We start from the raw sequence: 21,855 nt of genomic DNA, 5'->3' as shown, positions 1-21,855 counted from the left end.
AAAAGAATGCGTCAACACACCATCTTCTGGCGGGATGAACCCCTATGACATTTTTTCCAAAATGGGAGGAATGCGTGGTTTGTCGAGCTGCAGCACAACATCGGTAGGATGCGTAGGATCAAGAGTTGTACGGCACAGCGTCTTGGTGGTTGTCGTCCCCCACCCACACCATTTGCGACCTGCATGCTGGCGAGGGAGAATCCGACTCCCCGTGTCCGCATACCGAGAGGGCTGCAAGATATGGAATAGATGGGTTCCTGCACGTTGGCAAATACAGTCACAGGAGTTGAAGAACAAAGAAACTAGGAAAAACTCCGAACATCGCCGGGCGTTTTCTGTCTCAACTAAGTACTGGTAAACGGTAAATTGTTCATATAATCAACAACGAGAACACTCGGCGAAGCCTTCACAACCCAATGCTTTTCCTTTTGTGTCCAACGCCTCTTCGTACTTACTTCACCCTGCGGAAAATCGGCTGTTGTATCTGACGCTCCAATTATCAAGACGCCATTATATGCGACAGGGGTTGTTGACGAAGTGACGATCATCCGCGGTTACTCCCTCTATGAAGTCACATCGCAACACTCGCTGGAGATATTCACACCGAAACTACGGTTTGTCGATAAGAGCCCAACGCCGCACAACATATCCCATTCTAATTCTTCAACCTTTTCTAGACTTTCAAGCTTTTGACACAGAAACGTCAGCGCACTGATGGAATTTCACGCTCCGGACCCAGTGCAACTGCATGCACGCTTACGGCCGAACGGTCTGGCCTGCATTGATGTCGCAACCAACCGCCGGTGGACGTATGCGGAACTGAACGCCGACATCCAACGCGCAACCGCGGTCCTATCCGAGCAAGGGGTCCAGATCGGTGACAGAGTGGCGACCATATCGGTCAATAATGTCCATCAGATCATTCTGCAACAAGCACTGATGAGGCTGGGCGCAATCCATGTCCCGCTGAACTGGCGCCTCGCCCGGCCCGAACTCGCGAAACTGTTGGCCGACTGCACCCCGACCATTCTCTTCACAGATCACGAAGACCCACCGGCGCTGCCTCTTGGCTGTCGCCACATTGGATTTTCGACATTCTGTGTAAGCGTGGATGCTGCAGAGCCTGGGCCCCGGTTGAGTGCGCGGCCTCTGCACGAGACGTGCATCATTCTTTACACATCCGGAACCTCTGGGGCGCCCAAGGGGGTCATGTTGACCGGCCAGAGTATCTTGGCGACGACTTTCAACTTTAGCATCTTGACAGAAATCGATACGGGTAGCGTCTTCTTGTGCGACGGCCCCATGTTCCACTTCATGGGGCTCATCGCCCAGATATGGCCTTCACTGATGCGAGGTGGCGCCCTCATTGTCTCTTCCAAATTTCAACCCGAAACGACCAATGCCCGCCTGAGCGATGCCGACCTCGGCGTCACTCACTACTTTTGCGTGCCTCAGATGGCCGAGGCTCTTGCCGGTGCATCAAATTTCAACCCATCAGCATGGTCAGCCTTGAAGGCGCTCTTCACAGGTGGTGCGCCCAACCCTCCAGCTAGGATCAAGTGGTGGCTGAGTCGCGGGGTCCGAATGGTGGATGGCTATGGATCGACTGAAATGGGGACTTGTTCTGGAATGCCGCTGTCAGCAGAGCTTATCAGCAGCAAGGCCGGTTCAGTGGGTCTTCCGGGCCCGTTGACGGCGGTCCGAGTTGTGGACGGAGGTGGCCAGGAAGTTCCCGTCGGTGAGCCTGGTGAGATCTTAATTTCGGGCCCGAGCGTTACGCCGGGCTATTGGAACAGACTAGACGACAATATGGCCGCCTTCACTGAAGACGGCTGGTTCCGAACTGGTGATATCGGGCGGGTCGACGAGGATGGATACGTTTTTCTTATTGACAGGCGCAAGAACATGTTCATATCTGGGGGAGAGAACGTGTATCCCGCAGAAGTTGAGGCTGCCCTGGCTGAACATCCTGGTGTGTTGGATGCTGCAGTTGTAGGCGTTCCGGATCAGCTCTGGGGGGAAGCCGGGCGTGCCTATGTCATTGTAGCACCAAACTCTCAGCTGACTCACGGGGATTTGGTCAGCCATTGTCAGTCACTAATTGCTCGGTTCAAGATTCCAAGAGAGACTGTCTTTGTCGGGAGCTTTCCACGTACAGGGTCAGGAAAGGTCCAAAAGCATATGTTAACTGAGGACTCTGTAGCAAGACTTTAAGTTTCAAGTTCACTTCGTTCAAAGTCTTTGCAACATCAAAATGTTGGTAGCAATTACACCAAAAGTAAGAGACTCAAAAACCTTTAAGATCGCTCTGAAATGCAAAAGATTGCGTCGAGGGGGAATCGAACCCCCGGCTCCCCGACGCTGCTTCATGGCAACGGAGAATTTTACCACTAAACCATCGACGCTGATGATCAGCTGATGTGGACTTGCGGATTTACATCGTGAGAGGGTCTAGGTTGTGTGGGTTGTGATGTTGCGATGTTGCTAATCACTGTGTCCTGGTTCCTAGAATGCCTCACGACTTTGCGACACAGTCGAGGTGGGCAGAAAACACAAAGTAAGAAAAAAAAAAAAAGGAAAAAAAAGCTAAATTCCTTTCCGATCATCGGTCTCACATAATCCGGATGACGGGAATCAGATTGCGGGGGCACCACCGCGGTCATCCCATCTGTGGTTCGGCACCCGGACGGCAATCTTGTGAAAGTTGCTGACAAGGATTCCAATCCAGGCCCGTCTTACGGCGCAGGATGCAAGCTGCACAACTCAGGCGCGTCGACTAAACATCAGCTTGCTATATTGAGCATCAAAGTCCGTGTCAGCCAATCGCTGGGCAAATTCAACCAATGAGACATTCCTCGTTCAGCCTACATGCTGTCACTTTAAGACAAGCGCTTATAATGTTAACAGCATCGCTATCTCACCGCGCAGCCGCTAAAGAGCCCCTCTATTGGATTTACTGGTGCCTAGTCAGAATTTGGGGCCTTCGCCCGAGGACGCCACTGACAATTCGCTCTTTCGTGGTTGCCTGCAGCAAGTCAGTTGGGCATCTTCCAACCTGGAAGTTCGTATTTTCCATTTCAGGTGGTCGTACACCCATTTTTCTTCCATCTTTACAATGTTTGATACCAGCATCTCCATCCTCCAAAAATGCCCGGCAGTGGAGCACTCTGGGGCTTGGCCCCTCATATCGACATCCAGAAGACAACCTTGGCGTTGGTCGTCGGTGTCTCACTCTCATTCTACCTTCTCATCATCCACCTGACGGTACCGCCCCCAATCCCGGGCATCCCTTACAAACGGAAATGGCGATGGATGCCAGCGGGACACCTCGCCCCCCTCGGCACTTACTGGCTCCTGAGCGGCGAGGCGTTCAGCTGGTTCTCTCGGGAATCCCTCGATCTCAAGTCGCCGATCGTGCAGATATTCCTCCCGACCTTCTCTCTCAGGAGACCCACTGTGATTTTGGCCGACCTACCAGAGATCGAGGAAATCGCCATGAGGAAACTGGGTGAGATGGACAGGGCTTCGCTCATCCACGACATGTTTGGCTTCATCATGCCGAACGCGACATTCAGTATGAAGACAAATGACAAGTTGAAGTCTCAACGACGCTTATGGGGCGTTGTTTCTTCATCGCAGTTCCTCCATGATGTCGCTGCTCCTAGGTTCCATGAGTCCATATCACGACTCATCGAGTTGTGGAAGCTCAGGTCCAAGGCCAACAACCAACAACCTTTCAGAGCTACAGATGACCTCAAATCAACCGCTTTAGACGCCATTGGCGCAATCTCATTGGGCTTAGACCTTGGCATGCTCCAACAAGAGATGCAAAGAGTGAACCCTGAAGCACAATCACTAAATAAAGGAGATCTTGAACCATGCAGGGATGGCCCGCTGTTGGTTCACTCAATGGAGATCTTGCTCCAATGCCTCAACTGGGTGACGACGAGCATCAGTGTGCGTCTGTCGAAGTGGGCGATAGGTCAGCTCTCGTACTTCCGACGTGCCCAGGCTGCCGTCACAAGCATCCTCAATTCCGAGATCAATGCTGCGTTTGTTCGTACTCAGGGCCAAGATGGGAAACAGAAACATCCGAGGTGTGGCTTACAGGAAGTCTTGAAAAGAAACACAATGTTCTATATTGACCCCTCAACTCAAGACCAGATAAGGGATGAGTTATTCCAGTTCCTCATCTTTGGCCACGAGACAACAAGCGCTGGGCTCGGATGGGCGTTGAAGCACCTGGCAGACAACCAGGCTGTACAAACACGTCTGAGAAGCGCCCTCGTTGACTCTTTCGGGCTCGATAAACCTGGCCTCCCAACTGCTGCCGATATCGCTTCAGCAGACGTGCCATACCTAGACGCGTTCATTGCCGAGGTCCTCCGTGTATCGTATCCTGGCCCTGTGGCTTTTAGGGAAACGATCACAAGGTGCCAGATCCTAGGAGTCGACATCCCGGCCGGAACCCCCGTTCTCCTAGTTACAGGCGGACCCTCCCACTTACAGGAATGGCACACAGATTACGGCAGTGAGAGGAAATCCAAACGCTGGGATATCAACTTTGCACCTCTCGATCAGTTTGTGCCGGAAAGATGGATGCGCTCCGATGGCACATTCAATGCCATTGCTGGCCCATCCTTGCCGTTCTCGACCGGTGCGAGAGGTTGTTTCGGAAGGAAGATTGCGTTGTTGGAAATGAAGTCCGTAATAAGCATGCTTCTTCTCAGTTTCGAGTTCCCTGAGCTTGAGAGTCGCCTGAGCACATATGGGTCGACAGATGCCCAGATCAGACGACCAACTCAGTGCTACGTTCAACCCACGTAGAGCGTCAGTCTTTCGAGAGTAAATGGTTTCCCAGTACAAGAATGTAGATCGAGCCAGCAGTTGTTTTCCTTGTTTTGATTTCGAAATAGCAAGATGTGGACATGTACATAGAAAGGGCTGTGTAGAACCCACATGCAGTCAAGCGCGGAGTTTGGCCAGACTAAACATGAGAGCCATGATGTGACTAATGCACAAACACAAATGGAACCACTTTGCTTCTTGTACTCAATCATAATGACAAAGTGTCTTCTAGTGGTCCTTCAGATTCTTTGGGGGAATCTCACTATTCCAACTGCCAATAACCTCTCATTGCTGCCCGGAAGGATTGCTAGGAAAGCCCGAATGAGAGTGTATGAGAAGATCAACATCAAACGTGTTATCCAGGTAGTCCGCCCAGAAAGTGTCATAAAACATCTGATCAGTTGCCTGATGAAAACTCTCAATTCCCGATGGTGCCTCGGGCTGAGATGGATTGAGGCCTGCAGAATCCATGCCTCCGTCACTGCCACGGAACGAATCTAACACAGCTGGATTGGCTTCTTCGCCCGCGTACTGCGGGGCAAAGGTTCGGTAGTTTGGGCCATGCTTCGACTCCCGTCAGTACTCACAAGCTATAAGATGACGTAGTGACGAGGAGAAATTGAGAGTACTCACAATGCTAGATGTCACGTTGACGATAGACCCTTGGCCAGTGAGTCTCCTCATCAGACTGACAAAAGACTTTGAGATCCATAACCTGACAGGCCAGGACTTTGATAGTTGACTCAAAGCCAGCAAGCATTGCCGTGATTTGTTTTCGGCCAGTTGCCGGCGGATTGGGTCTTTGCGGCAGATAACGATTGTATGGATGGAAAGAGCGCCAAACAATGTCGGAACACTGAATACTGTCAGATGTCGGCATGACAAGCCGCATTTGGGCGATTCTTACAGATGAATCTGTGCAGATCTAATAGTCTCGGCAGCAAGTAGGTCTTCTGCGTTGCGAGTGATGGCGTCCGCCGCCATGCGAGCCTGCTTGTCTCTTTCTGACTCTGCCGGCGTAAGGTTATCGATAGCCTTTGGTCTGAACAGGAGGATGTGGCAGTATCTATAGACGGTCAACAAAGTTGGGGTTTGGTATGAGTTCGGGGCGGTTACTGGTAGGTGAACTGAACCATGCTGGCCCAAAATGAAGCGCCGAGCGAGCCATCGAGCGGCGCCGGACTAAGGTGCACCGGCAGACTTGAATTCCAACGGCGGAGCTCTTTCTTTAGCGATTTTGCTTCGTACTTCTTGATCATAGCACGACGTGGGCTGAACTCTGCAACGATTATATCCCCCACTGTCAAAGTTCATATTAGGTTCGCACCGAAATAGGTTGAGAGGTCATCAGTCGGGACCCAAGGGCAGACGCTCACATATCGTAGTTAGTTTCGCCATCTCCATGACATATGCTACGTGGTACTTGTGCTGAGCGGGTATCAGTCTTTCATCGCCGTTCTTATCGAACTCAAAGTCGTCCTCGGTCAGAGGCTCTATATCACAGTCCTCGTCACGAATTCGACATGGTCGACCGAATGCTGCAGAGGTGTGTCTATCGCGGGTCTAGGATAATGCGGTGGTCAACTTCCAGTCAGCCAACTAACACTGATATTGTGACTTACATAGATGGCCCACCATATCCTCTTTCTCAGCGATCGCATTCGTGGGCTAAGGGCCGAGTGTGACATCCTGAATAACGTGAGCATCCAGTGTTGATCGGGAGAAAAGCACTAAGCCAGTTGCAACATACGACCTGTGCATGCCGAGGGACTGAGCCATAGTCGCGGCACAGTTAACCCAGTAACAATTATCCTTTTGGTCTTCTGGGCCAGCCCACCAAAAACCTAGAAGCAGCATAACGGCCACAAGATTCATGTGATCACTCTCGTACTCCGCATCGTAAAGAGCTTTGGCGCGAAGATAGTGCGTTCGCCTCGCAGTAGCTCGATCAGTGAAACCAGCTTCCTCGATGAGACTGTCATCGCATACCGTGAAACCGAGCAGGAACATGGCCTGCAAGACTAGAGGCGATGCCTGGCCTTGACGGTACTGTCGTGAGAAGTTCTCTCGGTCGAACACGGGGTACGCTACATGCATGATATCGAAGAAAGGACGGATGAGCTGATCCGCGATGTGTGGAGCCGGCATTGTGAGGGCCTCCTGAAGAGAAATCGTCTCTATGACCTTGGGTACATGATTGTAGGCAGACTGGTCTGCGATGCAAGCCGGGATAGGATAGTGGACTTTGACGGGCTCGGTTGAGCCATCTTTTGGTCTGTGAACAACCTCGACGATGTAAGATAGACTCAAATCTACCGAACAAGGATGTTGCCTTTGATTTCTTTGTGTTTGACTTGGTTGGAGTTGGCCATCGGTACTAATTCCATCGGACTTGACGGGGCTGCTAGTGAAGCTGCTGTCTTCGATGAAAACTTCGGTCGGGGCTTCCGTTTCTTGTTCGGCTGAGTCCTGTTCATTTCTCCCGGACTGAACTTGTAAAGATTGAGCCTGGGGTTCTTGTTCCTTTCGTTGTAAGGTGCGCTTTTTACGAATATATCTAGCGCGCTGTGAGCTTCTTTTCAAGAGAGCCCTTTCATCGGGCTGGGCGGAACCACCTACTTGCCCCTCCTGGATTCTACAAGTTCGCAGGGGATTTGGCGTGTCCGGCATTGCCAGCAGGGATGAGCGTCCCCTGCGTCACATTTGACCCGTCTGGACCTGCACGCTTTGCAGGCCACGCGAGCGCGGTCACTTCCAGGCTTCACAGCACTAGTCGAAGAGGAATTTCCGCTCATTATCCCAGAGTCAAATCTCAGGTGGATGAGAGCACGTAATTCACAAGTCGGCGAGGTTATTCGATGTCAACGGTATGTTCTTTCGGAGGCGTCGCCAGCTTGAAGATTGAAGAAGCCGAGGTGACTAGATTTTACTGCCGAAATGTGGAGAAGCAAGTCACAAAACGCCGCGGGCTCTCGGCTGTGGCTATTACTCATGCGCTGCACTGCTTTTTTCTAGGGCACTAGCAACACCCAGGTTACCCCAGATCTGCGCGCCGAACGATCAAATCATCCAGCTACTAGGAACATTTCAAAGGAGTTGAGAGACCGTTGATTTGTGGCTACGCGTTGAGTCTACCTAAGGCGCATACGTGCATGCTGAGATGGCGAGGTACAGGGAAGTAGATCAAGCTTAAAACTAGCAGTAGTACCCACAAAGCCGCGTTTATGAATCTACTTCAATGTGGATGCGAGATGCTAGGCTGAAACCGTACCACAACATCGCAATGACCGCGACGAGGTTGAGGTGAATGCTCATTGCGTGATTCCTTGAAAACCGTCTTCTTACAGCAAGCATGTCTGGACTCGGTTCACCGACGTTCCCAGGACGTTTGGCATCGCGTGTTTCTTTTCGGTGTCAGATATAAAGAGAAGAGTGGCATTAGGAATGTGTCGGCGGAGCTCACCTTGATGCGTGCGATCAATCATCGCCTGTCTAGACCTCGGTCCGTAGATGAGCAGGTTCGCCATGGATGTTACCCCCGCAACCATGAGCGGGATCCAGTTGCTCTTCGCCTTGAACAAGGATGTCGGGCCATGAGGGGGGAAAGTGAGGACTGTCAAGACAAGGAGAAGTGCCTGGCATCGGAAGTATATCGGAAACAGGCGCTTCTGTAATGTCGTGAAGGCTGACTTGGGAAGTTCGAGATAGCAGATCTTGGTGTTGATAAACGTCTGAAACAGTGACGTGCCGAGCAGTGTCCCGTAAGAGATGATGTGGTAGGGAGCAAAGGTTGTCATGATTGAAGGAATTCCGAAAGCCATTGTATGACCGAGTGAGTCGGTACGAAATTGATTTGATCAATTGATAGCCTTTAGCCTAGATCCGAATATCAGATTATATAGCAACGATTGATGCCGCTGAAACAAGCACGCGGGATGCGGTGTTCTGCCACATCCGTAAGCTCCGAGCACCTTCGGAAAGAAAACGGACGCCGAGTGGGGCCTGATTGAGTCCAAGGGTGGGCCCCAATCGGCAACTTTACGGCGGCCCGGACGATCCCAGCCAACACTAAGTTGATCTTATTGTGAGAATGACAGCTTGTTTACGGAATCTGCAATAGTTGCATAGGTTTTGTCGCATCTTTTTCTCTGCTCTAACGATCGATGGAAGAGTCGCATTGTGCTGGTTGCGTTGCTCAACACTGCTTTGAGCCGAGTGGGATGGACCCGAAAGGATCCGGATCTTTCGTGGCGACGCAAGCAACGGCGAATCAAACCAAATCTTTTTGGTCACGTCTTCGAACGGTCTCTTGGGCATCATGCAGTTTTCTAGTATATGCATATAGGCACGATCCGAGTATGACATCGATGGTAAGCGAAACAGCATCGCTCTAACGGTACCTAATTCATAGATGGCCCAATTGCCTGTGTGAGTAAAGTCACTTGAAATCGCCTAAGAGTCAAAGTTATCCTACTCACACCACAACAAGTACTTTGTCTTTACGAGAGAAAAACAGATTGTAATAACTCGGCATAGCCATCAAGATCTCGTACTTCAGCTTCTAACCCTCAAGAGTCAACTACCGCAAAAGGATTCGCTCTTTCCTTATATTATACCCGCCAACTGAACCAAGTCTAAGTCTATGCGAAATTTGAAATTGTGCTCCCAAACAAGCAGCAGTCTATCTGTAAACATTCAAATGTTCCGTTATGGCCGCTTTTTCTATATCTCTATTGGCTATTAGTCCGTCATCAAGTCATTAGTGTGCCATCACAGGCCCGCCCACCGCCTTGCCGATGTTCTTCACTCCAAACGCGCTAGCAATCATGCCGATGCCAGCGAGACCACAGCAGCACAGCAAACCAGTATTGTATTGCCGCAAGTCACTGTGTCCCTTGCTAGTGTCAACAGCCTGGACAACAGCCCCTGCCAAAGCGAGACTGACGCCGCTGCCAATCTGGAATGCCGTGTTGATCATGCCGCCGCACAGGCTCTTGACATTGACCGGCACCGAAGCCAGCAGCACGACGGTGATGGTGCAGTAGACGATTGTTACACCCGCGACGCCCATGACAGTGGTTGGGAAGACATGCTTCCAGAAGTTGAGGTCATCTTGTCGCATGAGCGTGGAAGGAATAGGCGCGATTGCGCAGATGGCCATGCCGATCACAAGGAGGAGCTTGGTGTTGAAGATCTCGAGCATGCGGGACATGGAGAGGCTGAAGATGAAGCCTGTTGCACCCATAGGAAGAAATCGGAGGGCGGTCTGTCCTGCGCTGAGGTGGTTGACCTCTTGGGCAATGAGAGTGGTGTAGTAGATCGTGGTCTGGTATCCTCCATATGATACTAATCAAAGGTTAGCACATGGTCTTGGGATCAAAGAGAGATGTAGACTTACCGAAGCCACCGATCCAAAGAGCAGCAAAGTTCTCGAGCTTCCATAGCGACAGTGGCATGATGGGGTTGGCAACCTTCTTCTCAACGTAGGTGAAGGCAACAATCATCGCGATACTAACGACCAGCAGCGCGATGATGAAGGCCTTGCCCCATCCATACTCGCCACCGCTAGAAAGTACGAAGCTGAGCAGTATGAGACCAGCAGTCGACAGACCGGCGCCAACAAAATCGAGCTTGGGCTTCGAGTTGCCCTCGAGTCTGTCCTTGGGGAGAAGACCCCAGCCAATTATGCCAAGAATGCTTGTGACGGCAGTGGGGATGTAGAAGATGTATCGCCAGCCAAGCGATGAAGTCAAGAAGCCTCCAAAGATGAGGCCTAGGCAGAATCCGACGGCACCGGCGGCACCAAAGATTGTTAGTGCAAGCGTGCGGTCCTTGGCGATGAAGTAGTTGCTGATGATGCCGACGGCCGAAGGCACAGTCATGGCAGCGCCGATGCCTTGCAAAGCTCGGAAGATAGCCAGCTGGATGAACGAGGTCGCGAAACCATTGGCAATTGTCCATACACTTAGCGTAGCCATCCCAGCGCAGAAGATCATCTTTCGACCAAAGCGGTCCGCAAAGACGCCGGCGAGAAGAAGGAAGCCACCAAAGGTCAAGGTGTATGCCGAGATCAACCACTGCAACTCCGCATTCTTAACCTTGAAGTCCTTCTGGATGGCGGGGAGGGCAATGTTGACAGCCGTCATGAAGATGTTGTCCATGAGCTGAGCGCCACAGGTGCAGAGTAGCACGATGGCTCCTCGGAACGATGCGACGGTGCCGACGTCCGGATAGGCTTGCCCCGCGCCGATCTCGTACTCGGCGGGCGTCTGTGTGCCGGACCCACCACCGGGTGAGGGCGGGCCCGAGCTAACGCCGGAGACCGGGGATGGTGGCCGTGTTGATTGAGGGGTAGTGAACTGGGAGGGTACTTCGCGAATGGTGCTCACGGGGCCAGGCTTTGCGGCTTTGGGGAAGGCGGGCAACTCAAAGACGTTGTCTTTGGACTCACGCCTATCCCTTGACCTGTGCCGGCTGATGGCCGACGCACTTCGTACAAGCTCATCGAGGTCCTCTGACTGGTCGTGCTCGAATGTAACGCGCGAGGTTTGAGAGACTGTGCTTCGGCGGCGAGTGACGGGCATGCCTGGGTAACCCGCTGGTGGAACGAAAGTCGGGGCTTCCTCAAGCGCCGAGGTGCGGCGGCCGAGAGGCTCGCCGTCACCGTCCACCGAGACCCGGTGGTCAAGAGAGTGCTTGTCGTGAGGCATGTTTTGTTGTCTCTGCTGCAAGCAAGAGTGAAAATTACAAGGCAAAATGAGATTATGTGGAAGGATGTCAACCACAGGAAACGATTTCGAAATTCATCAGCGTCTGACGATATTGAAATACATGAAATCGCGGTGACCAATGTAGTGTTCGTGATGGACTCGCTCCATGAGAAGGGTTGCAGTGATATCAACCTAATAAATCTCTTATCAGTTGGGCAGTGGCTGCAGAGTTTGCCACATGGCAGACTTTTGTCATGTTCATCTGCCAGACCTCAGGCGATTCTCATGTCGCGATGCTCCACAGGTTTCCACAGGCTTGTTTGCGCGCCAATCTCACGCCGGACACCACAAGTGTTCCTTGTCATTGAACTTTTCCCAATATTTGTCGAACAAGCGCTGTTGGGTAAACTCTTAGAACCGGGTCTAAGTGAGCGTGTGACTCGTGAGGGGCTACCGGCGGGATGGTGCCGAAAATCTCAACCCAACGGAGTGAAAACTTTTAGATATCTTGGCATGGGGGTTTATTTCGTTGCGCCATCGCTGTTTCTGTCAATCTGTAGGGCTGAAGAACACTAAACATTTCGATGCTTCGACGAAGAGATTTAGAATTTTAGATAGAACCGGGCAGTTTCCGCCTCCAAGATCCGTCATCGGGGCTCCACTTGCAAGACTTTCACAGGGGTCCAGACCCTTGCGCCACTGTTCCCTCGCTCTCAAATTTCCTTTCCAGATCAAATAGGCAATTCTCATCCACGAGCTCCCGGCTCTTCGATCAATCTTGCTTCGGGATCCGTTTTCCGATCCCAGCAAATACAGATGAGCTTTTGCCCAACTTACCCCTCTGGTTCTCTAATGGCGATTATCGGCTCTGTCAATGTGTGTTCGATGTCGATCCGGAACCCTTCTCTCGAGCCGCCACTCGTCTTGGTGATTCCGGCTGCCACCATGCCATGCGCTGCAAGGCACCCGCAGTGCATCACAACCCTTATCACCGGCTAATGCTATTTCCGCAACCAATCGCAGTATCATTTCTGAACCTGTGGTCGCTGTTATCTTTGAAGCTTGTTTCCGTATTTGTCTTTCACATGTCAAGACTGATGCACGTTGTCTCACAGTTTTTCACCGCCCTCCACGTCAACAAGCCGTTGAAAACACCGCGAATATCTAGCCTGTTGATGGTTGGAATGATGAGTCCGTACCGTAGCGTGCGGCATTGTTAAGCTTCCTGGACCCATCCTCTGCCGACCAGGCCACAAGGCCCCGGTTGCCAATCAACTATCCAAGACGGTGTAGCTGTCTTGGTTGACTTGGCTTTTTCGGAGCATCCCGACCCCAGAAGAAGCCTACCGTCTGTGCGGCAAGTGACAATAGAAGATTCTCAGCGTACTTTAGGTACTTTTTTCGACTTCATGACAGGAGGGTCTCTCTGTAAACCCAGCCTATCGTAGATCTCGAGTGTCTCTATCGTACCTTAGGCAGTTTGCTTGGTTGACCAAGTATATCCTGCAGCAAAACCCTGCAGTCTCGGTCCCTCGCGACCGCAGCCAAAAATTCCGTGCTGTGCCTATTGTATAACATGTTTTCCCACCATCCCAATTTCTTTCGCAACTAGTTCAAGCGCGATTACACGTGAGGTAAATCACTTTCTAGATCGCATTTGTAAAGGGACTGGGGTTCAAATCCGGTATTTACTCGGCCCGACTTGGTACGGGCAAACCCGACTTCACCACGGCCCCACCTTCGGACGCGGCCCCGCTTTGAGCGACCGGCCCTCGGTATGCTAGCTCTTGCATCCCGGAAGGCTTTTCATGTGGAAAAGATGAGACAGGATCAGGTGATGCTCAACTTATCTACGTCAATTTAATTCCCGAGTCTTGCAGTGTCATCGCATTGTTTCAGACGTTAGCAAAAGCACCCTACTAGTCGCTTAGAGTGAGCCAACTATGCCCACTCTCTGGGTACATCATCGTGCAGCATAACCTCCAGCTGGACGGTTACGCTTGAAAAACAACCATAAGCCAGTCTCCATCTCGCACCATGAGAAATGCCTGATATTTCGCCCAACTTCGGACAGCTGACAACCATCGCAATTGTGCAGTTTCCAAGTTCGGTTGAGGCGACATGAACAGAATCCACATCAACACCGCGAGTATCGCCGATGAACTGCGTGGCCCGCGCTTCACAGGCTCCAGATTTCCGTCATTGTTTCCACCGCCGACCCGCAAATCCGAAGATTCCTACGGGATGATGATGTCAGGTTGCAGTAGATATGCGACCGTTTTTGCGATTGAATTCCCATAGATGAGCAGAAAACTGGCAGAATAATTTCCAGTGTTTCGGCTCCGCTAAATAGGAAAGCCGAATTGGAAGAGGATGCGGAAGAGCCTCAACTCAGAAAAGGGAGACTTTTCTGGACCTTACCTCGGATCCTCTTTTCCACCGATAGATACGCTGCAGTAACATCGCAAGTAAACTCTTGGCAGGATAGCGTCATATCTCCAATTAAACGCAGGAAACTTTTGCCTTCCGTGTGGAAAATCTGAAAGTTGATAAACAAGCCCGAAGACCCGGGGAAGGGAGATCTGGGGCAGATGTTCTAGATAGCATTAACCACCGACTTCTGAGATGGGCTGTTCCTACTTTTATGAATTTCCATCAGCACACCTATTACATTCAAATCGACGATTGAGCGCCCACCGGGCCAATATTTTGGCGTTCTTCTGACCTAAATCTGACGTCAAACGCAAGCATCATCACACCTACCGTCTTGATCGAGGCAACTATTCGTCAGAGATAGCATTGCCAACATGGTTTCAGCATCTCCTGGTGATAACCCGCGGGCCTCACGGCCAAGCAACGTCGATGAGACGATCCCAACCCGAGACAGCAGCGTAACGCGCGTCGACCGGAGCTTCGACGGCGAGAAACCGCAGCAGCCCCTCAACGAAAAGTCCGAGGATGCACCAACCGGGGGCTTCTTCGAAGGCGGCCTGGGCCGAGACGAAGAGGCCGAAGGTACGCGCAGTCAGGAAGACCTAGCAAGGGCAACGAGCAGCAAGCAGCCTGAGTACACCCCCGATGGGAAGCGTGTCATCACCGAGGATGAGTGCTATCATTTGCTGGGATACTCGTGGCCGGCATGGAAGAAGTGGATGCTTCTGTCCTCCATATTTGCCGTTCAGGTGTCTATGAACTTCAATACGAGTGTCTTTCCTAGCGCTGTCACCCCTATCAGTGAGGAGTTCCATGTTAGTGAGCAAGCTGCACGTAGTGCACAGTGTGCTTTCTTAGTTCTCTACGCTTTTGGGTGTGAGCTGTGGGCTCCTTGGAGTGAAGAGTTTGGACGATGGAAGATTCTGCAGTGAGTACTTCGAGGTTGTTGTGACGTGACACGACTAAGATCAAGTCTAGATGCTCCCTGTTTCTCGTCAACATATGGCAGATCCTTGCTGCACTGGCTCCCAATTTCGGCAGCATAGTTGTCGCTCGAGCCCTAGTAAGTCAGAGATCTTTCTATCCTAGGGAACTAGTAACTGACCATGCGTGATTAAAACAGGGCGGCCTCAGCTCAGCCGGAGGTAGTGTGACCCTCGGCATGGTTGCCGATCTATACCAGCCCGAGGAGCAGCAGTGGGCTGTCCTCTTTGTCGTTCTGTCTTCCGTTCTTGGAACTTCCGTCGGCCCTGTCGCTGGAGGACCTATCCAGAAGTTTCTTCCGTGGTACTGGAACCTGTGGATCCAAATGATCTTTGGCGTTGTCGTCCAAGTCGTCCACTTCTTCATGCCCGAGAGCCGCTCCACTATCATCATGGACAGGGAAGCAAAGCGGCGACGCAAGTCTGGAGAAGACACCAACATCTACGGACCCAATGAGGTCAAGAAGCCTCGTCTTTCGATGCACGAGTTTGCCATCACGTGGATGCGTCCCTTTGAGATGTTCCTCAGGGAGCCCATCGTTCTCTCCTGTTCTCTTCTTTCAGGTTTCTCCGATGCCCTGATCTTCACCTTCCAAGAAGGTTTTACGCCGGTGTTCAACAAGTGGGGATTCGGAACTTTGCAAAAAGCATGGGCTTTCATTCCCATCAACATCGGCTACATCCTCGCATACATCTCATATGTGCCATGGATTATTAGAGACCATCGCGTCATCAGGGCGAAGGGTCCCGATGCACTTGCACCTGAGCGTCGCCTGAAGTGGTTGCTGTATCTTGCACCACTTGAAACCATTGGGCTCTTCGGCTTCGCTTGGACCTCCATGGGTCCTCCCGAATCTCACTGGATAGCGCCTATGATATTCTCATGCCTCATCGCTATTGCCAACTTTGCCATTTACATGAGCACGGTTGATTACATGATCGCCGCATACGGACCCTACTCCGCGTCTGCCACCGGTGGTAACGGGTTTGCACGAGACTTCCTTGCTGGAATTGCAGCGATGTACGCTACTCCTTTGTATGAGAACATTGGAAGTTCACGCCACACCGAGTATGCAAGCACCGTCCTCGCCTGCCTGGCTTTCATGGTCACTATTCCAGTATATCTCATCTACTGGAAGGGGCCCGTCATTCGAGAGAGGTCCAAATTTGCTCAGTCTCTGGATGCCGATCGACGATCCAAAAGTGGACGTCGCGTCGTTGAAGCTCCCGAGGAGCAGTTGGAGCCCAAAAACCTTTGAAAGAACCATTGAGGTACGGTTTATGGGTCTAAGAGCAAAGGGTGGAAACGCGATTGAAGAACCACAAGAATTGGGTTTCTATGAGTACGGATTGCAGAGGTATATGACACGTACCTATAGTACATAATGAAATGAATGATACCAATGTACAATATTCTCAAGTCTAAGACTGATTCACGTGGACGAATTAGAAAGTTTGGCTTCTTGGCAAAGCTGAGAATTTTCCGACATATGTGGTGATCTTATTATCATCTTCTAACTTCTGAGCATCAACTGAACTCAGACGCCGGCCTCTATAGAACATCCGATACAAAAGTCATGGTCCGTCTTGCGCCACGCCAATTTATGCCTCAACGCCGATGGTGATGTAGGCGAGCATGCCCTTGGTAACGTCCTCACCATCAAGGGGCTCGACAACCATGTTGGGATTCCAGTTGCCCTTGCTCTCATCGGCAAAGATGCTATCAATGTCGTTGGTGGTGCGGTTGATCTCGGTGTGGCTGACGTAGGGCTCGAGGGCCATGATCTGCTGGCTGAGGGGCTCGTCGAAGAAGAGCTGGCCGGTGCTGACAATATTGGAGGCGACGACGGTGCCGTTGCTGCGGACGGACCAGTCGGTGTGGACCTGGGCGTGGATGTGGATGGTGCGCTCGACGTAGAAACCGGGGAAGACGGTCTTCATCTCCATGATACCGTTGGAGTCGGTGGGCCAGATGCCGCGGAGCCAGGTGGTGGCGTCGGTGTGCAGGTCCAAGTCGGGGCCGATAGTGACGTTGAGCTGGTCGAGGAGCTCTTCGAAGGGAGTGTTAGGGCTGTGGCCCGTGAACGAGCTGTAAGATCCGGTCTGCGGGCTATCGCGTTAGTTTCAACCACCAACAGTGTCGAATTTGGGTGATGTATTTCACTTACAGCGTTGCAATGCCACAAATCGACAAGCACATCCCTCATGATCTCGCAAGTATTGACGTTGAGAACACCAATATCCAGGTAGAGAGGAACGCCGGGTTGATCTTCGCTCATGTCTTGGCGCAGAGTCTGAGACTGAGGCCAGACATAAGGTCCCTTGGTGACCTCGGGGGTCAGGACGCAAGTGTCGTTTTGGAGGGTGTTGTAGTGGGGACCCTCAGTATGGATAGTGACATTGCTGTCGCGCTGAACGAGAGAACGGCTGACAAGCGAGCGCTTCTCGGCCTGACGCTTCCTGCGAACCTCCTGGAACTGACCGGACTGTACCGCGCAACGCTTGGCGAGGTTAGAGCGGCGGGCAATCTCTGAGTGGCTCAGAGTGTGGTCATGACCCGGGTGGGCAACAGCCACTCCTGAGAGGAGCGCAGTAGCGAGAGCAAGGAGCTGGAACTGCATGTTGTAGGTTGAAAGAGAGTGTAAGTCGAGAAAGAGTGTTGTAGAGACTGTTCAACGAGAGAATGTCTGGGACCTATTGTCAAAGTCAAGCTACCGAGATCTAAGCTGCTGATCAAGCTAGAAACTGATCAACAACGCGGAAGCGATCCTTTATTTATACGTTCATCCCTTCTTTCGATTGTTCTTCACCTTCCACGAATAGACGAAAATATTATCTTCCCTGCTTCGTCCCGTTTGACCCCTGACGAGGATCCAGAAAGCAAGTTCATCTCATCAGGACGTTTCTTTTGTCAGCCGTTGCCCCCCTCTCATCACGCTCAGATCCGTGAAACTGCCAAACCAAGCTGCAGTCCACCTTTTACGATCTCCAATTCTCCACTGACGTCGGGTTCGCAACACAGGTCGCTCCCACATCCCGAAGAACCACGTTCTGATCAATTCCCCATTCGGCAGTTCGTCGCATAGTAAAAGGCGATTCGCCAATCACGGTCCAGATATTACGGTTGACTTCCGGGGTCCGAAGCCCCCAAGCCGCACCCGGACGCCATCCCCGGCGGGCCGCCAAGACTCCTGGCCGCGTAAGTTCAGGGGCGGTCCGCCTGGTCACTGCACGTTGAATCAACCTTGACCCGACGACCAAGCATAATCAGTGGAGGCATTGAGCGACCGATGAGAGCCGCGGTTGACCCGAGCCGAAAGATCGCTGATGTGGTGTTGCCGATGTTGTCATGGGTGTGGATAGGAGATTTTTGTCCTGGCGAAATACCATTGCAAGATCCGCATCTATTACAACCCAAGACCGGAATGCGGGCGTCGAAAAAATCGGAAGCTGTCCCATTCGACAGTTACCAGAAGTTCTTCAATCTAGAAGGTGCGTCAACTAGAGCCTTCGCTTGTTGAAATCTGCTGACGAAGTGGTTGCGAATTTCCAGAGTCCAGACTACATCCAGTGACTGACCCCTGGAAGAGCGGCAGTGTATTATGCAGAATTCCCGAGCAGCGCGTCGGATTTGAGCCGACGCGGTGTGATATCAACAGCCTTAAGAACCCTTTTCAGCCCCCCAAATCTTGGCACCCAATCATTTTTAGCCTACAGAGTATTACCTATGATGACTTTGCATGTACCATGATTCCAACTAAAAACTTGGGAGTCCGCGAGAACAGTAGTACGCTGTAAACTCTTTTCTAACAAGTTCAGAACAGACTAAACATGTCACCCTCACTTCTTGCTAGCTCACAAGAGCATTTCTATAAGGTGGGGATCTTCTAGGCGGGCCCGGCCGAGCCAAGAGTCGAATTCACAGCAACACGACTCATATGGTTCCCGTGGAATCAGTCACAGCACCCACTCATACGCATTTCTTTTCCTTACTACGTCAGTATCTGCCAAGAAGCTTGACTCGGGACACTGAGTCTCTTGCCATCTTAGTTAGGAAAGTCACAACTTCTCCGTCTCGGAGTCCGCGGCGCGGCGGCCGCCGCCGCCATAATATTGCGACGATTCCCAAGCCCTCAGCAGCCTGTCTATATTCGCGGAGGCTCCGTACTGATAGAGCGTGAAGATCGATGGTTCCACCTTTGAATGCTTGACTCGTACTGAAGGATTCTGCGCTTATGACGTTGAGAAGGGCACCTCAAGTCGTTATCCAGAGGCTAGGGAATACTTACAAATGCGCTTGGAGCATTGATCTTTTTACAAATTCGACAAGCTTAGGTATGTTGGGTTCTTATGCTCATCCCGCTTTAGTTCAGATGTCAGGGAGACAGTGCCATGGGTTAGAGTTGTATTATTAGTCCTATCGGCGTCCCCTTTAACTGGATCGCACTTGCCGATTGCTAATTCTTGACGTTTGCCCATTTACCCTCGCAAGGATTCGACCCAATCATTTTCCATGCCCAATCATCTACCTTACGTGACCAATATCCAAAGGTACCATAGAAGTTGACCAATTGTGTGTGAACAGTTTCTAAACACTCAAGTAGAACGGAATCACTCCAGGGTCCATGCCGGTCCAGATGAATGGCATGCCCTGACTTAAACCCTCACCATCAAACCGCCGCCCGCTGATCTTCCTACTGATACTACCCATGTCTTTTATGAACCGGTCATTTACCACCGCGACGGCCTTGTTGGTCCCGGCGAGAAGACTTTCGGCGTTGAACATGTACCGCAGAGTCTGATTTTTCTCGACAACCTGAGGCCTGTTGAATCGTGCCAGAAGAGTAATCTGGTCGACAGACTTTTGCTCGTTGGGAAGCCAAGGAAGAAGGCTTTCGATACGGCCTTTCTTGGTAGGAAGAGGCGCGTACAGAGAAAGGGGATGAAGTGGTAACACGCCAGACGCCGTCACGGGCTCACCTTGATTCAGGACATGGTGCGACACACCCGTCAACCATGCCATGTGGGTCAGAATATCAATAAGCTGTTTCCTGCTTCTCAGCGGCGCTGATGGGAAGTCGATGACTTTTGCAGGGCCATTGGATTCGGTAATCCAGGCTTGCAACTCCCAATCGTTGGCTAGCACTCGGTCAGACGCGTAGGTTGCCTCGACGAAAGCTTCAATGAATTTACGGATGACTCCAATAATCTCTTTCCCATCTTCATAGAAGGGGAAATAAGGAAGTTTTGGGCCAGAGGAGGAGTGTAGTAGACCACGCGATCGCAGGTTGCCCTCAAAATGATTTCTTTGAAACGGGCCGGCGACAGTCGGATAGAACTCTGCACCAAATTGGCGTACGGCTGCATTTGAGAAAGCAAAGTTCTGGTCAAAGAAACCACCCGGGTTGAAGAGCACTCTGTCACCTATGGGTCGAATAGCATAAGCCTGGTACATGAGCCTTTCCAGGAGGTTGAGGACAGGATGACGGCTGCTGAGCGTGCGAAGGGCAGCTAGATAAACAATCTCAGCAACGTCGTGGGAATTAAGGAGATGATAGACCTGGCCGTGGAAAAAGTCGTTGACGTTGAACATGATCTTGGCCAGCAGCCACTCGTTTGTTGTGTCCAAGGGGGTGTATGTAAGGTCAGCGCCGACGTTGGTCTTCTTGATGGCCAGGGGAAGAAAGTAGTCCGAGCGCTTGTCGAGGTAGAACAGCGCTTGGCACGCAGCTGAGTATCGGCCTTGTTGAGCGACGTACTTTTTCTGATAGCTGTGGTCGGCTAGGAATAGACGACCGCCCCTACGAAGTGAGTCGAGAGTAGTTCCAGTAATCTTCCTGACTGTTTCATCGTCGAGAGGGAACGGTAGTTTGTCCTTTTTGTAATTCAGACGGCGAATGATGTAAGGATTGGTCGAGAGGCGCTCCATAGCGAACAAAAGGTCTGACGTGAAGTTGCTGAACTGGCCTTTAGCGATACCACCAGGAACCGATCCTGACCAGTGACCATCTTAGAGGATTTTGAAGTCCTCAAGACGCTTGAGGCCACCATGCTTGAACCATAGATATCAGCCGAGAAAACATTACTATTACTGAAAAGAATTTGGCCTACCTTGGTGATGTCTTCAAGCGCCGCGGCACTTTCATTGATTGCAATTCGAGCAACAGGCTCCGAATCCTTTACCCACAAGCTCTGATCGCGCAAAGAAATCTGGGTTCCTAACGATCCATTGGGGAAGAAGGATGTATCTCCTATCAGTGGTTCTCCGTAGGTGATTACCTGCTGCTTGAGTTTGATTTCCTCTGCTCTTAAGGAAGAATCATGGTCTTCATTAGGTAGCATATATCTGGTCGGGACCGGCTGCTGTGTAGACACAGTTGTTGGGTTGACAGCAGTTGTGATGGATGGTGGGTGGCTGCTAATAGCGCTGACACCAGCAATTGCCACCAGCGCGATGAAGGTGAAATCAAGTCTCATATTTGTGATCAACATCGAGGATCTATTGGGAATAGAGCGCCAGAAAAATAGCTATTTCGATAGCTACAATGCTGTTGCCGAAGATAAAAGCCATTAAATTCCTTTCAAGCCTAAGTATTCAGCCTCTGAAAATTATATAATGTTATCTTGAACAAATACCTTCACAAGGAAAAGGTCCCAAATGGCCGCACTCAGTCTCCATTGTACATTGCAACCCCCCCCACGCCGATCATTGCTGACGGTTCCGTACAGCTGATCTAGTCGCCGTGTCGCAAGCACAATTCATGTGGCTTGTGCAACTGCAGCCCGCATATCCTCGCCCGAATGTCTCAATAGATTGATTGATTCTCATTTCATCACCCGACATTGTGCAACCCACAGATGGTGGGTGCTAACTGTCTAAG

General features: G+C 51.4%; 8 protein-coding genes and 1 non-coding gene across 9 annotated transcripts; 3 read left to right on the top strand and 6 right to left on the bottom strand.

Moving 5' to 3' along the window:
- The first annotated feature begins 536 nt into the window (after positions 1–536).
- On the top strand, positions 537–2,312 carry BDZ83DRAFT_407500 (AMP-binding enzyme). Its single transcript, XM_060502887.1, has one exon. The coding sequence runs from the start codon at positions 715–717 to the stop codon at positions 2,212–2,214; it is 1,500 nt and encodes a 499-aa protein (XP_060363085.1). The 5' UTR covers positions 537–714; the 3' UTR covers positions 2,215–2,312.
- A 12-nt stretch (positions 2,313–2,324) lies between these two features.
- BDZ83DRAFT_t187 lies at positions 2,325–2,405 on the bottom strand. The gene has a single exon. It is a non-coding gene; the product is annotated as a tRNA-Gly (tRNA).
- Positions 2,406–3,147: 742 nt separating this feature from the next.
- BDZ83DRAFT_581830 (cytochrome P450) lies at positions 3,148–4,827 on the top strand (the record flags this gene model as incomplete). Its single annotated transcript, XM_060505497.1, has 1 exon — positions 3,148–4,827. The coding sequence occupies one exon, from the start codon at positions 3,148–3,150 to the stop codon at positions 4,825–4,827; it is 1,680 nt and encodes a 559-aa protein (XP_060363084.1).
- A 306-nt stretch (positions 4,828–5,133) lies between these two features.
- Positions 5,134–7,643, bottom strand: BDZ83DRAFT_581815 (fungal-specific transcription factor domain-containing protein; the record flags this gene model as incomplete). Its single annotated transcript, XM_060505493.1, has 8 exons — positions 5,134–5,363; positions 5,451–5,704; positions 5,756–5,914; positions 5,965–6,148; positions 6,225–6,411; positions 6,471–6,578; positions 6,646–7,423; positions 7,468–7,643. 8 exons carry the CDS (start codon positions 7,641–7,643, stop codon positions 5,134–5,136), a joined length of 2,076 nt encoding a protein of 691 aa, XP_060363083.1.
- A 242-nt stretch (positions 7,644–7,885) lies between these two features.
- BDZ83DRAFT_627526 (uncharacterized protein) lies at positions 7,886–8,880 on the bottom strand. Its single transcript, XM_060508641.1, has 2 exons — positions 8,312–8,880; positions 7,886–8,252 (listed from the first exon to the last, which is right to left on the bottom strand). The coding sequence occupies exons 1-2, from the start codon at positions 8,667–8,669 to the stop codon at positions 8,071–8,073; spliced, it is 540 nt and encodes a 179-aa protein (XP_060363082.1). The 5' UTR covers positions 8,670–8,880; the 3' UTR covers positions 7,886–8,070.
- Positions 8,881–9,607: 727 nt separating this feature from the next.
- BDZ83DRAFT_581784 (major facilitator superfamily transporter) lies at positions 9,608–11,558 on the bottom strand (the record flags this gene model as incomplete). The annotated part of the gene is made up of 2 exons (XM_060505488.1): positions 9,608–10,194; positions 10,247–11,558. The coding sequence occupies 2 exons, from the start codon at positions 11,556–11,558 to the stop codon at positions 9,608–9,610; spliced, it is 1,899 nt and encodes a 632-aa protein (XP_060363081.1).
- A 2,796-nt stretch (positions 11,559–14,354) lies between these two features.
- Positions 14,355–16,412, top strand: BDZ83DRAFT_703060 (major facilitator superfamily transporter). Its single transcript, XM_060511473.1, has 3 exons — positions 14,355–14,919; positions 14,970–15,054; positions 15,115–16,412. Exons 1-3 carry the CDS (start codon positions 14,366–14,368, stop codon positions 16,231–16,233), a joined length of 1,758 nt encoding a protein of 585 aa, XP_060363080.1. The 5' UTR covers positions 14,355–14,365; the 3' UTR covers positions 16,234–16,412.
- Positions 16,413–16,576: 164 nt separating this feature from the next.
- BDZ83DRAFT_721011 (protocatechuate 3) lies at positions 16,577–17,595 on the bottom strand (the record flags this gene model as incomplete). Its single annotated transcript, XM_060512337.1, has 2 exons — positions 16,577–17,077; positions 17,143–17,595. 2 exons carry the CDS (start codon positions 17,593–17,595, stop codon positions 16,577–16,579), a joined length of 954 nt encoding a protein of 317 aa, XP_060363079.1.
- A 1,967-nt stretch (positions 17,596–19,562) lies between these two features.
- On the bottom strand, positions 19,563–21,451 carry BDZ83DRAFT_782496 (lipoxygenase; the record flags this gene model as incomplete). The annotated part of the gene is made up of 2 exons (XM_060515563.1): positions 19,563–20,897; positions 21,086–21,451. The coding sequence occupies 2 exons, from the start codon at positions 21,449–21,451 to the stop codon at positions 19,563–19,565; spliced, it is 1,701 nt and encodes a 566-aa protein (XP_060363078.1).
- Between the last annotated feature and the right edge of the window lie 404 nt (positions 21,452–21,855).

Source organism: Colletotrichum acutatum (assembly GCF_030867785.1).
Source record: "Colletotrichum acutatum strain CBS 112980 chromosome Unknown BDZ83scaffold_71, whole genome shotgun sequence".
Lineage (NCBI taxonomy): Eukaryota > Fungi > Ascomycota > Sordariomycetes > Glomerellales > Glomerellaceae > Colletotrichum > Colletotrichum acutatum.
Note: the sequence above shows the minus strand (reverse complement) of the source record. Positions and strands in the feature narration are given on the sequence as shown.

Bases quoted from the DNA above. Each gene is read 5' to 3' on its own strand.
- BDZ83DRAFT_703060 (XM_060511473.1), top strand. From the start codon at position 14,366: ATGGTTTCAGCATCTCCTGGTGATAACCCGCGGGCCTCACGGCCAAGC. The intron at 14,920-14,969 runs GTGAGTACTTCG...GATCAAGTCTAG, and splicing joins GGACGATGGAAGATTCTGCA to ATGCTCCCTGTTTCTCGTCA. The intron at 15,055-15,114 runs GTAAGTCAGAGA...TGATTAAAACAG, and splicing joins TAGTTGTCGCTCGAGCCCTA to GGCGGCCTCAGCTCAGCCGG.
- BDZ83DRAFT_407500 (XM_060502887.1), top strand. From the start codon at position 715: ATGGAATTTCACGCTCCGGACCCAGTGCAACTGCATGCACGCTTACGG.
- BDZ83DRAFT_627526 (XM_060508641.1), bottom strand. From the start codon at position 8,669: ATGGCTTTCGGAATTCCTTCAATCATGACAACCTTTGCTCCCTACCAC. The intron at 8,253-8,311 runs GTGAGCTCCGCC...GACACCGAAAAG, and splicing joins GATTGATCGCACGCATCAAG to AAACACGCGATGCCAAACGT.